Consider the following 14430-nt stretch of genomic DNA (forward strand, 5'->3'; position numbering starts at 1 on the left):
TCCTATCATCTGTGTTCCCATGTACTTTATTATAGTGTGTTCATTTGAACACTTACAAAATTATTTTGTAATTGTTTAAATATTTTCCACTTCTGCTAGCCTGAGGTCTAGCAGTGTGTAGTGTCAATTCATTTCTATTTCCTGGACCTAAAATGGTTTTGGGCATGTGTTTGAGCTGAAATGGAATTAAATTGAAAAACGGATTGCATTAGGTAGTTTATACTTTATCCCACCAAACATAACAGGTTATCAGCAACAGAACAAAAAGATATTGCCAGTTAGTTTTTTATCTGGAACTTTCCCCCTCTTTTCCTTCCTCCTTGTTTCTTTTCAGCTCTTATTCTCTTTACCAGGGTGGAATTAAAGCGTAAAGGTAGGCGATAATCACTGGAAGAGGAAGCTTTCATAGTGGTTCCATGTGTGTGGACTTGTCTCTTCCCCTACTTCTCCTTGTCCCCCCGGAAATACATGGGTTATACGTTGTTCAGTTCTTTCCTCCATGGTACTGGTGCTCTTGGAGCTGCACAACTGATTGAAATAAAAAACCTTTGATATTTTAGAAAATAAAATCTTGTAGGATTAAGCCTTTAGATGAACTAGTGGTGACTACATACTAAAGTGTCTTGAGTAAGCATGCCAATTTGTAACTTGAGTTTTGAGTAGTGCCTTTATATACGAATGTCTCATAAATTTTTTCCAAGAGCAATTTTTTCTGCTAATTGACTTGAGCAATATCTGTTTTTACATAGTGCTTCAAGATGTTTTCAAGAAGTCAACTCTACAGTTGTTTGAAAATTTCCTTAAGTTAGTGAGTCTCAGGAGACACCCAGAAACACTCCCTAAATTAGCATATTAATCATAACCTTGCATAACTAAGGCGAACAAGCCTGACTAATAAACTCAGTTACTGGTGGGGATAGTCAGAGAGTTCTCGGCCCCAGCATTTAATCTTATAAAATGCAAGAATAAAAATACTTAAGACTATTTTAGGGTGCAGTTTGTGATTTTCTGATTGCAAGTTTTTTTCTTGCTGTGGGATCCACTGACTATTTGTCTCAAGTGGAAATAAGAGTCATGGTTAATATTAGACTACGTCAAAGGACAATTTATCTGGTGACTTGTAGAGTAATGATTAGTTTTTAGGGGCTGGAGGGGAGTAGCAACATTTAGTACCTGTTGAACTTGAGCAGTTCCTTGCCTCTGTCCCCAATACTACATGCCCTTAACCCTGGATGTAATAATTTCTCAGTATTCTTACTTATGGGCTGAGAAATTTTCTGGCTAACTGGTTGGAGATAGTGTGATTCAACAGTATAAAAGGTTTATTTTTTTGGTGGTGGTGATGGGGGTGAGATAAAATGCCCAAGAAACATTTGATACATATTTTGTTGGTTATAAAGTTTGAAGCAGTTGCAGTCTCAGTTCTGTCATCCAGTATCTGTGTGTGATCTAGTGAAAAGTTATGTAGCTGTTCCCTTATCTATAAAATGGGATTGATAATACATACCTTGGAGAGTTGCTGTGAGAAATTACATAGAATATGTGATATGCTCAGCACTGTAGCAACGAAAGTTGTTCCCTTCCTTTTTCCTTATTAATTTAGAAAAAGTAAAATATTTTCGTTGGTCTGTATGCCAATTGAAATTTACTTGGTAACCTATCTCCTCCCCATTTTGGCATGGTATGGCTTTTCTTAGGCCCCCACAAAATAACTTTTTGCTTGTCTAGTGACATTAGCTTTGTTGATTAATATCTTTTCCTTTTGGACAGGGAGTAAGTGCTTCCTGTATCCTTGTCCATTTGGCTAGTTTGTTGTACACAATCAAGATGTTCCCTCCTGTCTTAACCTCAAATAACCAAAAGGAAAGCTAGTTAATGCTGCTAAGCCATATATAACAATATCATGGCTTTTGAGCTGAATGACAAGTGTAATTCTTTGCTGCTTTTTAGCCTGAATTAAAGTTTAGGAATGTTCATTTTCTAGCAGTTTGTTTTATTCTGTTCATTTCTAAGCTTAAACATGTTTCATAGTTTGATTACTATGTATGGAAGGACATACAGTATTTATATGAGAAATTCTGTTCAGTTGCTATAAGATTCTTGCTCATTTTAAATCTGATTTATCATGGATATACTTCTGACTTTTTCCAAATAATATAGACATAGGTAAAATTAAATTTTGATAGCATTGAAAGTTATTGTAAATGGCTACTATTCTCTACTTGAGGTAATTGCACAGAATATCTTGCCTAACTGTATAGTTGGCCCTCTGTACCTGTGGGTTTTGCATCCAACATAATTTTTGTCTGTGGTTGGGAATCTGTGGATGCTGACTGACTATATGCATTTTTCTATGCTATTTTATATAAGGGACTTGAACATCCATGGATTTTGGTGTCTAAGGGGGTTCTGGAATCAATTCCTATGGATACTGAGGGATGACTGTAAACTTAAAGTGTGTATTGTCATATTCATATATTTAAGTAGTATAGCATAGATTAACTCTTTAGTAGAAACATTTCATACAAGAAAAATAATTGCAAAAAAGGCTCAAAGATCTACACGGTTTAGTTCATATTGAATACACTTTGGGCCTTTAGATTCTGATTCAATGAAAAGTCCACTGTAGTCATTTTCTGTACTGCACTGTCCGGGGCTTGAAAGGCTTCTGTGATTGGATTGTATTCTGAGTATGCTTTAAAATCATAGCATTAAGCAACTTTTAATCAAAGCTATTTTCAGTTCTTTTTTGTTCCTTTATTGTAACTTAATGTTGTGAGGGGAAAAAACCCACCAAGTTTTTAAAACATCTTAGCTTTTCAGCCTTTTTATTTTTCTACCAAAATTATAGGTAGAATGAATTTTGTTGATATTTGTTTCATACTTAGAGCATCTGTTAAGACAATGGTGTAATCTAGAACTCCTGATTAATGATCAGGTAATTTTGATTTTTAAAAAGCTACACATTTTAAATCTGGTCAGCATCTTGTGTGAAATTTTACATTTTCATTTAATCTCCCTTCTTGGTAGTATTGTGCCACCTAGCGGAAATTTATGTCCTTTAATGTATGTCTCAGAATGTAGATAGACTACAAGATGCATTTTAACATGTTAAGAAAAAATAGTTTGGAATGTTTGATTGACTTGGAATTCTTTAGAACAATGATTACTTTCCTAAACAAGAGTTTAGGACAAAAAATTCTTAGTAAGTTAAGGTTTAGTAGATGTCTTAAAATTAGGAGCTCCCCAGTTAAAATCTGTTTCTTTTTTCCACAAGAAATGCCCTACATTTATTTTCTTTATTAGTGAAACTTTAATCAAAGCATATTATATTTCCATCAGTTAACATAAAAATAATTTTGCTTTGTAGATCTTATAAAAATCTATCTCCCCTTCCCCCTTGAGTTTAATTATTGTGCACCTAAGCAGAATGAAGTGGAATTTACATGTTACTAGTATTTATACAATCTAGGTTTATTTTGAAGTAACAGGAGTAAAACACATTGGATGATAAATATTAATGAAATAATCTAAAGAAAAAAATGTGCTACCTTGAAGACAGCTTGATATAATTTAGGCTTTTATCATTGGAACATTTCTTACCAAATGATAAGCTCTTATTTGTGCTTACTTGGAAATAAATAAAATTCAGGATTTTATCATTTGAAGAATTGGTGGTCTCTTTGTCTTGTTATTAAGTATGAAGAAGATGCCTAATTCCTTGTTAGGTGTTGAGTGTACACATTTTTGGTAGCACTTGAGAAGCATTTCTTTCTTGGGGCTGGGCGTTCTGTGTAATCAGACTGGAATATGAACTGTGAGGTTGTCTTCTGTGTACTCGTTGATATGCTATAAAGAATCTCAAGCCCTGGCCCATGTTGCTCAGTTGGTTGGACGTCGTCTCATGCACCTAAAGGTTGTCAGTTTGATTCTTGGTCAGAGCACATACCTGGGTTGTGGGCTCAATCCCCGGTAGGGAGCATGCAGGAGGCAGCTGATTGATGTTGCACTCTCACATCAATGTTTCTTTCTCTCCCTCTCCTTTCCCCTCTCTCTAAAAATCAATTTAAAAAAATCTTAAAGAATATTGAGAATTATCTAACTAGTTAGAGAAAGTAGTTCTGAATTACATGATGTGCAGTCATTCAGGCATATAATATCTTTATAGAGTCATGGATATTTTATAACGTTTTTATCTTATTACTCTTTCTTAGTTGCTGATGTATATTCACGATGAGTGGATTAGGAGAAAACTCCTTGGATCCACTGGTCCCTGATTCACGAAAGCGCAAATTGCCATGTGATACCCCAGGACAAGGGTAGGCAATTTATTTTCTGATGCTTCACCAAGATTTCCTCCCCTACTCTTATTTATTTATTTTTTTTAGTTTAAAGATAACATTTCAACTTTTTGTTGTTTACATTCTCTGGTTAGATATTTTTGGTTTTTGTCTTTGCTTTAATATTGTTATTTTGCTTTATAGTAAGTAGAGTGGTACAGTGATGAGATGGACATCTTTATGATGTAATAGAGGCTTTATCGCTGATTCAGATAGAAGTGAGAATATTATACTAACAGGGTGATACTGTAAGAAGCATTTCTCAACGGAAGAGGTAGGAGTTAGGAACAGATAACTGAGATTATTATAAATAAGAATTGTAAATATTTTTTAAGAACATGTTATTAGTTGATATTTTGGCATTTATAAGGCTTCATCATTTGTTTCCTGAATGTAGTTAGAAGTTTAAAAAATAGAAATAAAATGCTGCATTTTATGCAGTGATACTCTGTAGCCTTTTAAGTATTTACCAAGGTCAGCATCATTTGAGTTTTAATATGATAGTTGCAAATAAAAACAATCTACAATTTATGAAACCTCATTATTAATACTTATCCCCAATCTCCAGATTGATGAAACTGAGATTAATTCTGCCCAAGGCTACTGGGCTAACAAAAAGGTAGATTTGAATTTAGGTTTACATGAATTTATGCTATGTTGTACCACTTCTCAACACAATGTTTTGATAGTTTTATTGGCTGAATTTAGTTTATTTACATATGAAGGTAATGGTGTTGTGTAGGGACTGATTCTGCTCATAGCTCTTTTGTGATAGGTATATTCATGTCTCCCCCTTCCCCCCTCTTCTTAGTCTTACCTGCAGTGGTGAAAAGTGGAGACGGGAGCAGGAGAGTAAATACATTGAAGAATTGGCTGAACTGATATCTGCTAATCTTAGTGATATTGACAATTTCAACGTCAAACCAGATAAATGTGCAATTTTGAAGGAAACAGTAAGACAGATACGCCAAATAAAAGAGCAAGGTAATACAAAGTAAGAAAAACACTCAAGTCTTTTAGAAGGAACTTGTTAATTGTTTACATTTGTCTTTTTGTTTCCTTGTTGCTTAGGTGGGGGCTGCTAATAATTGAGGCTAGCCTCTGTGGGAATGGATAAATGAGTTGACCAGTTTTACTCTTTAGGACTATTAACAGAGAATTGGAAGAAGGCCAGTGTTGCTCTCTCTGATAAATGTTAGTTCTTTTTCAGGAAGCCATGGGATAGTAGTACATTTAGTAATGAAAGAAAATTTAGGATATCTTTATCTTCTACCCTCCTAGGTAACTCTGAAGTTTAATTTTAACATGTAAAAATTATAGTATCATTTTCATATCAGGAAATACTGTGTATGTGCATATGCACGTGTGTGTCTCTTTGTTCTGGGGACTATTTGAAGGTAGATTTAATCTATCACTAGTATATGTGCTTTTTGTAGTAATGTTTTCTGTCTTTTTAGGAAAAGCTATTTCCAATGATGATGATGTTCAGAAAGCTGATGTATCTTCTACAGGACAGGGGGTTATTGATAAAGACTCCTTAGGACCACTTTTACTTCAGGCAAGTATATGGCTTTAGCTATCCAGTAAGCTGTTTTTATTTTTAAAAAACTGTTGAAATTTTGGTTAGGTAATGAGAATAGAAAGACATTTCTTTTTATGAGACAGAACTTAGTATTTTGAATATGATGGAAAAATGCTCTTATATTTACAATATATAACTCAGAAGGCCTGCAGGGGAAGAGGAGCATCTCCTTATAAAAATGTAGTTGCAAACTGAGAAAGTAAACAAAAATATAAAAAAGCAAGAGAGGAAAGGTAATGCATAATTTCAAAGTTAATATTAGGGCATATTTTACCTCAGACTCTTTTTTTTTAAAAAATATATTTTATTGATTTTTTACAGAGAGGAAGGGAGAGGGATAGAGAGTTAGAAACATCAATGAGAGAGAAGCATTGATCAGCTGCCTCCTGCACACCCGCTACTGGGGATGTGCCCACAACCAAGGTACATGCCCTTGACTGGAATCGAACCTGGGACCCTTCAGTCCCCAGGCCGACGCTCTATCCAGTGAGCCAAACCAGCCAGGGCCCTCAGACTCTTTTGTGCATTTTTGCATGATTGATCATATGCCATACTACAATTTTATATTCTTAAGTTTTTTTTCTAATTTAAAAATTTCAATTACATTTTACATTCTATTATTTTGTATTAGTTTCAGGTATACAGCATAGTGGTTAGACAATATACTTTATAAAGTGTTCCCCTTAATATTTCTAGTACCCACCTGGTACCATATAGTTATTACAATATTAATGACTATATTTCCTGTGCTGTACTTACATACCTATGACTGTTTTATAACTACCAATCTGTACTTCTCAATTCCTTCATCCAGTCTCCAAAATGCCTTCCCTTCTGGCAGGAATTTTTAAGGTTTAATGTGCATTTTCTAAGTAGTTGTCTTAAATAGATATGATTAACTTAGACCATTTACATAATGTTTCTCTTACTTGAAGTCAGGGCCTGAAGCCCTTCATAAAATTCACTTGTCAACGTTTTTGTTTCATCTAGTTTGCTCCTCTCCTTTTAGTTGATTAGTACATTTCTTTGTGAATTCTCGTAAAGGAATAGAGTAGTTCTTGTAGCCTGACTTGATATCAGATGGACAAATGGGAAGCACTAAGGATGATTTCTTTTCATTTTTAAAAGCTTTGAAGATGTAATTCTTTAAAAATTAGATTAAACATTAATTCAGACTTTATGTTGACATATACATTTTTTTCCCTTCAAATTATCTTTTTATTTTTTTACTAGAGGCCTGGTGCATGGATTCGTGCACCGGTGGGGTCCCTCGGCCTGGCCTGCGCCCTCTCGCAATCCAGGACCCCTCGGGGGATGTTGGACTGCCGTTTTCGGCCCAATCCCTGCATTCCAGGCCGAGGGACCCCACCAGACGCTCTATTGAGCCAAACCGGTTTCGGCGACATATACATTTTTTTTTCCTTCAAATTATCTTTTTATTTTTTTACTAGAGGCCTGGTGCATGGATTCGTGCACCGGGCTTCTAGTATGCATATAAGATCTTTGGTTAATCTCTTCCTGCCCTCCCCTCTCCCCCTTCCCTCTGAGATTCATCAGTCTGATCTATATTTCTATGCCTGTGAATTGAGCGTCTGCCCCCTGGTGGTCAGTGAGCGTCATAGCTACCGGTTGAGTGGTCGAACGGTTGCTTAGGCTTTTATATATATATATAAAACCCTGGAACTAATGTTAATAGAAATGGTGGCTGATAGTAGTTTTTTGTGTGTTTTTTTTCAAATTCTACTCAGTACCAAGGCCTGTGTCTTCTTAATCTGCTAGGCTGCCATAATAAAATACTACAGATTGGGTGGATTAAATAGTAGAAATTTATTTCTTACAACTTTGGAGGCTGGAAATTCAAGATCAGGGTCAGTAGGCTTGGTTTTTTCTGAGACCTCTCTCCTTGGCTTGTGTAGATGGCTGCCTTCTAACTGTGCCCTCACATGGCCTTCTCTCTCTGTGTGTGCATCCTTGGTTTCTCTCTCTCTCCTTGTAAGGACACCAGTCATATTTGATTAGAACCCTACCCTTATAACTTTAGTTAACCTTATTACCTCCCAAAAGCCCTGTCTTCATTGAGGGTTAGGGGTTCAACATATGAACTTTAGTAGGGATATGGTACATTCCATAATATCCAATATTAACATATCCCACTTTAGGCATTGGATGGTTTCCTGTTTGTGGTGAATCGTGATGGAAACATTGTATTTGTGTCAGAAAATGTCACACAATATCTGCAATATAAGCAAGAGGACCTGGTTAACACAAGTGTCTATAATATCTTGCATGAAGAAGATAGAAAGGATTTCCTTAAAAACTTACCAAAATCTACAGGTAGGCCTTTAATATGTATTTTCTAAATAAGCTGAAAAAATTTTTTTCTTGACCATTCTTAGAAAATTAAATGTACCTTTTGTGTAGAAAGGCAAGTGGTTAATAGTAAAATTTTCAAATATGATCTTGGTGAATTTAGAATATGGTTTACATTTCATATGACCAAAATATACAGTGAAGTTTCTGTTTTAGTTAAAATTATTTAGTGTTTTATGTACAATAGCTCCTCTTTATCCTCAGGGGATATGATCCAAGACCCCCAGTGGATATCAAGCTGTGGATAGTGCCAATCATTATATATACTATGTTGTTGTTTTTTTCTATACATATGCAATGAATTTTTCACTTAAAGGAAGCATTTTATATCTTCTCTTTGGCATATCCAAATTACCAGCATCACTACTCTTGCACTTTGGGGCCATTACTAAGTAAAGTAAGGGTTACTTGAACACAAGGACTGCTGCTGAGACACTAGATCTGATAATGGAGATAGCTGTGAAGTGACTAACAGGTGGGTAGAGTATACAGTGTGAATATGCAGGACAAAGGATGATTCGTGTCCCAGCAGGGTGGGGCGGGATGGAACGCAATTTAAAACTTACGAATTATTGATTTCTGGAATTTTTCATTTAAGAGTTTTGGACCATGGGTAACAAACTGGGTAAGGGGAAACTCTACTGTATTGCCACCTTGAAATGTTAGTTGTAGCCCTTACTGAGGAAAATGTGCGTAATGAGAAAATATAGCTTGAGTTCTTAATGATGGTCATAGACTGAGTTGCCAACTTTTAAAATTTATTTTCCAAAGTTAATGGAGTTACCTGGACAAATGAGACCCAGAGACAAAAAAGCCATACATTTAATTGCCGTATGTTGATGAAAACACCACATGATATTGTGGAAGACATGAACACTAGTCCTGAAATGCGCCAGAGATATGAAACCATGCAGTGCTTTGCCCTGTCTCAGCCACGAGCTATGATGGAGGAAGGGGAAGGTAAGAGTGATCACATATTTGTGATGTTTATGAAACAAATAGCAGCCAAACTTGTAGTTTTATAATTTCCATTGTTACAATTCTTTTTACTGAATTTCATGTTCTTACCTATTGAACAGCTATATTTAATGGTTATATAGATTTCTTACCTGGTTAAATTTTATTGTAGATTTGCAATCCTGTATGATCTGTGTGGCACGCCGCATTACTACAGGAGAAAGAGCATTTCCATCAAACCCTGAGAGCTTTATTACTAGACATGATCTTTCAGGTAAAAACTTGGTGTATTGCATATATACATTTTGTTCATTTAGGAAATGTTTAGAAAAGTTAACTGTTTCTACTGCCTGTACTGTCAGGCTGTACCCAGTGTAATGAATGCTTTGCATGGATTATTTCCTGTATTTCTTATACAGCCCTGAGAGAAATTCACTACAAATCTTGAAAAGGCGTAGCTAGTTTTTAAGGACTATCATGAAACCTACTTTAATTTTTTAACATATTTGAGTTGTATATATTTTATCTCTAGTGTATTTGATATTAAGCAAAAGTTGTCAAACTTTCAGATTTGAGTACTTGGTTAACCTTGTTTAGATTTTAAGTGTTCAAAAATGCAGTCACCTCTCAGATAGAAAGAATTGTCCCTACTAGCTGTTTAGGCAGGTATTTTCTCTTGGATCATAGTTGCAGGGATAGTATCTTCAGATATGAACAATTTTACTGGTAGGTGTTATTTTTTTTCCTTTAAATGAAAATGAACCTGAGATGACATGAAACTTTCTGTACATTCAGAAAGTAGAAAGAGATATGTGATACACTCTTATAGTCTACTAGTGGCCCAGTACACAAATTCCTGCACAGGGGTCGGGGGGTGTCCCTCAGCCCGGCCTGCACCCTCTCCAATCTGGGACCCCTCTGGGGATGTCCACCTGCCGGCAGTCGGACATCGCTCTTGCAATCTGGGACTGCTGGCTCCTAACCGCTCACCTGCCTGCCTGCCTGATTGCCCCTAACCATTCTGCCAGCCAGCCTGCCCCCAATTGTCCCCCCTTGCCGGCCTGCTCGCCCTTAACCGCCTCTGCCCCGCCACTATGGCTTTGTCTGGAAGGATGTCTGGAAGGTCTCCTGGTCTATTTAGCATATTACCCTTTTATTAGTATAGATATAGCAAAACATTTAATGTAAGAGTTTCCTGAAGGACTGTGTCTTTAACCCATTGTATGCCATAAGCATCTGTAGTCGCAAGTGGTGGACCTTCCTCACATGCCACGCACATCTATAAAAAAATGTTTTCCCTAAGTGGCAGCCCTGACAAACTTTAAAATCATTTTTTTGTGTGAGAATTTTCAGCTGAAAATATTCAAGAACACCCGAATTGTGAGTGATATATTTATTTTGTAATATTCATTGCAAATTGATTTTTTAAAATTAAATTCAAAATATCGTGGCATGTGGGGATGGTTTCCATTTTGGACACGTGGCAGTTAACTGGTTAAAGAGAAAAGGTTTGGATACAGCGGAAATTTGGATCAAAGATGGTGGAACAAAGATTTAGTGTCTTTATTTTTTTAGTGGGAAGCCATGTAATATGCAACCAGTAAATACTTGTTGGTTGGATTTAAATTCTTATTTTCTGTTTAATAGGAAAACTTGTCAATATAGATACAAATTCACTGAGATCCTCTATGAGACCTGGCTTTGAAGATATAATTCGAAGGTGTATCCAGAGATTTTTTAGTCTTAATGATGGGCAGTCATGGTCTCAGAAACGTCACTATCAAGAAGGTAAAGAATTTTAAGGAAGATTCTTGATATTGTTTGTCATTCTGTTTGGCGTGCTATAAAGTAGAAGTACAAACATGACCGTAGTTGTTGTTTTGTGCCTGTGGGATAGGAAAATTATTCTTGAGCATTCTTAGTTTAGCCTGTTCATAATTTTGGTGCAGATCCAGTCTTTCACTGGATTTTGAAAATGTTGCATTTGAAGTATATTTCTTTTCTATATGTATCTGTTTGTAATTGTAGTTATTAGTAACAGGGTATTTTCTCCAACAGCTTATATTCATGGCCATGCAGAAACTCCAGTGTATCGATTCTCTTTGGCTGATGGAACTATAGTGACTGCACAAACAAAAAGCAAACTCTTCCGAAATCCTGTAACAAATGATCGTCATGGTTTTGTCTCAACCCACTTTCTTCAGAGGTAATGATAGATAACTAACTGTATATTCTCATATTAAATGCAGCAGTGTTCTCAAGATGTTTTATTAATGTAAAAAGAGAAAAAATTTAACAAGAGTAAAAGCAAGAAGGATGTTGGATTTACCAGTAAGTTTAGATTCCTAGATTATAGGTTTTCTTTAAGGTTGTATTTTAATGTGAAAATGGTATTTGTTCATTAATAATTACTTTCTGGGAAATCTCAGAACTGGGAAGGCTAGTGGATAAAAGAGCAAATAAAATCTGACTACCTCTGTTACCTTTCATTTTCAATGATATATTAAATTGCTCTAAGGTCGAATTTAAAATTTGAAGGTAGACTTTAAGAATAGTTACTATTGCTGTTGCTAATGGTAAATGAACAACACTTGGAGGAGTATCACTCATTATCGAGCAGTTTGCTGGCATCTCCAGGTTAACACCAAGGTGGACAGCAACTCGAGTAGAGCCTTGCTGAGGTTCCAGTTAACATAGCTGTTGGCCCTTTGCCGTGCTGTGGTGGTGTCACTCATTTAGATTTTGTGGCTTATTAAAGAGTATATCATTAGGTTAATAAATGATCAATATCTAGATTGGAATTGTCCCTAGGTATCAGAATGATGCCTAAGAAGTTAAGTTCCTGGGCACTTCATCCTTTTTTGAAAATCTGATTCAGGGCTTTAATGCATGCCTGTCAGTTTTTTCTCTTTTTTTTTGCAGGGAACAGAATGGGTATAGACAGAACCCAAATCCTGTTGGACAAGGCATTAGACCTCCAGCGGCTGGATGTAATTCGGTAGGTGGCATGAGCATGTCACCAAACCAAGGCTTACAGATGCTGAACAGCAGGGCCTATGGCTTGGCTGACCCTGGCACCACAGGGCAAATGAGTGGAGCTAGGTATGGGGCTTCCAGTAACATAGCCACAATGAACCCTGGGCCAGCCATGCAGTCACCATCTTCCTACCAGAACAACAACTATGGTCTCAACATGAGTAGCCCCCCACATGGGAGTCCTGGTCTTGGCTCCAACCAGCAGAATATCATGATTTCTCCTCGTAACCGCGGGAGTCCGAAGATGGCCTCACATCAGTTTTCTCCTGTTGCAGGTATTCCTGTTGGCATTTCCTTTTCTTTTTCAGAAATCCCTTTCTTTCCAGACCACTGTAATTCTTATGAAGTTAATTTATTTTATAATAGAAACTCTGAAGAGTTAAGTGGTATTTTGTTTTACAGCATTTGATAGTCTATTTCTTTTCCTCATTTTTCTCCAAATCCAGGTGTGCACTCTCCTATTGGATCTTCGGGCAATACTGGGAGCCACAGCTTTTCCAGCAGCTCGCTTAGTGCCCTTCAAGCTATCAGTGAGGGTGTGGGGACGTCTCTTTTATCTACTTTGTCTTCACCAGGCCCTAAATTGGACAACTCTCCCAATATGAATATAACTCAACCAAGTAAAGTGAACAGTCAGGATTCAAAAAGTCCCTTAAGCTTGTATTGTGACCAGAATCCAGTGGAGAGTTCAATGTGTCAGTCAAATAGCAGGGATCACCTCAATGACAAAGACAGTAAGGAGAGCAATGTTGAAGGATCAGAGAATCAGCGGGGTCCTCTGGAAAGCAAAGGTCATAAAAAATTACTGCAGTTACTTACCTGTTCTTCTGATGACCGGGGTCATTCCTCTTTGACCAACTCCCCCCTGGATTCAAGTTGTAAAGACTCTTCCATTAGTGTCACCAGCCCCTCTGGGGTCTCCTCTTCAACGTCTGGAGGAGTGTCCTCCACATCCAATATGCATGGGTCACTGCTGCAAGAGAAGCACCGGATTTTGCACAAGTTGCTGCAGAATGGCAATTCACCAGCTGAAGTGGCCAAGATTACCGCAGAAGCCACTGGAAAAGACACTAGCAGTGCAACATTCTGTGTGGAAGGAAACGTCAAGCAGGAGCAACTAAGTCCTAAGAAGAAGGAAAATAATGCCCTGCTCAGATACCTGCTAGACAGGGACGATCCTAGTGACACACTCTCTAAAGAAGTACAGCCCAAAGTGGAGGGAGTAGACAACAAAATGAGTCAGTGCAGCAGCTCCACTGTGCCTAGCTCGAGCCAAGAGAAAGACGCTAAAATTAAGACAGAAGCAAATGAAGAGGTAATTCGTTTTCTGTATATTCCAGCTTAGTCATTGTGTTTCATCCTTGCATTTCTGTGTTAGAAAGACAATGTTTTATACACAAATTCTTATCTTGTATTTTATGTTTATTTAATGGAAGTTAATCTTGAGCTATCATTTCTTTGTAATTCTTTTGAGCATCAGTAAAGTGTATTATGATGCAATTTAGAAATACCAGATTATATATTTTAAAATGTGACTATAACTTGTTACCAGCCAATTTGAAATTTTTCATGGAGGTGTTTATTGTTAGAATGAGCAGATTGGGTCATTAGGGCATAGTAGAAAGAAACCAGGGGAGTGGGGGTGAGGATTTATATTAAGCAACAGCATTTTGATTTTTACCTAAAATCACATTTTATGTACACGATCACATTCTATATAAGCACTTCCTAAACTTTGCTTGAGGAACACTATTCTGGGAGACGTTAATATGTGCCTGAGAAAATTAAAGTCTTGGAAAAGTCCTACTGTTAGGATGTCCATTTAACTTTATTTAACCTAGTATTCTCCAAATTTATTGACCAAAAGCTCCTTTTAAAGCATGCCTATGAATACTGTGTTGAATATCAGCTTGTTGCTTTTGTTATTAATCATACTTGTTTTCAGAAGGTATGTGTAGATGCAGACATCTGTGTCTGCTACTGATCCTGACTAAAGTTAGCTGGGAAACGTTCTACAGTTTGAGAATTAAATATCTACTGCAAATTAAGGAAGTGCCCCTTTGAAAGCAGCTCCAAAACCAGGGTTTTGTCTTAGTAGTTTATATTGTTCTTTCATGGAAGAAGACTAGGGGAGGTCATAACTAG

The 14430-nt window shown here is 36.7% G+C and overlaps 1 protein-coding gene across 3 annotated transcripts in view; it reads left to right on the forward strand.

Annotated features, from left to right (window-relative positions):
• NCOA3 (nuclear receptor coactivator 3) overlaps positions 1-14430 on the forward strand; it is a 47616-nt gene that overhangs the window by 15141 nt on the left and 18045 nt on the right. For all 3 annotated transcript variants that reach the window (XM_014536382.1, XM_014536381.1, XM_014536383.1), the window contains 10 exons: positions 4215-4319; positions 5152-5324; positions 5798-5898; positions 8082-8256; positions 9064-9252; positions 9422-9523; positions 10897-11037; positions 11308-11455; positions 12172-12560; positions 12732-13600. In XM_014536382.1, the coding sequence (XP_014391868.1) occupies positions 4234-4319; positions 5152-5324; positions 5798-5898; positions 8082-8256; positions 9064-9252; positions 9422-9523; positions 10897-11037; positions 11308-11455; positions 12172-12560; positions 12732-13600 (2373 nt within the window). In that variant the 5' untranslated portion in view covers positions 4215-4233. The remainder of the gene's footprint in view (positions 1-4214; positions 4320-5151; positions 5325-5797; positions 5899-8081; positions 8257-9063; positions 9253-9421; positions 9524-10896; positions 11038-11307; positions 11456-12171; positions 12561-12731; positions 13601-14430) is intronic.

Source organism: Myotis brandtii, unplaced genomic scaffold (genome assembly GCF_000412655.1).
Source record: "Myotis brandtii unplaced genomic scaffold, ASM41265v1 scaffold161, whole genome shotgun sequence".
In the NCBI taxonomy this organism is placed as follows: domain Eukaryota; kingdom Metazoa; phylum Chordata; class Mammalia; order Chiroptera; family Vespertilionidae; genus Myotis; species Myotis brandtii.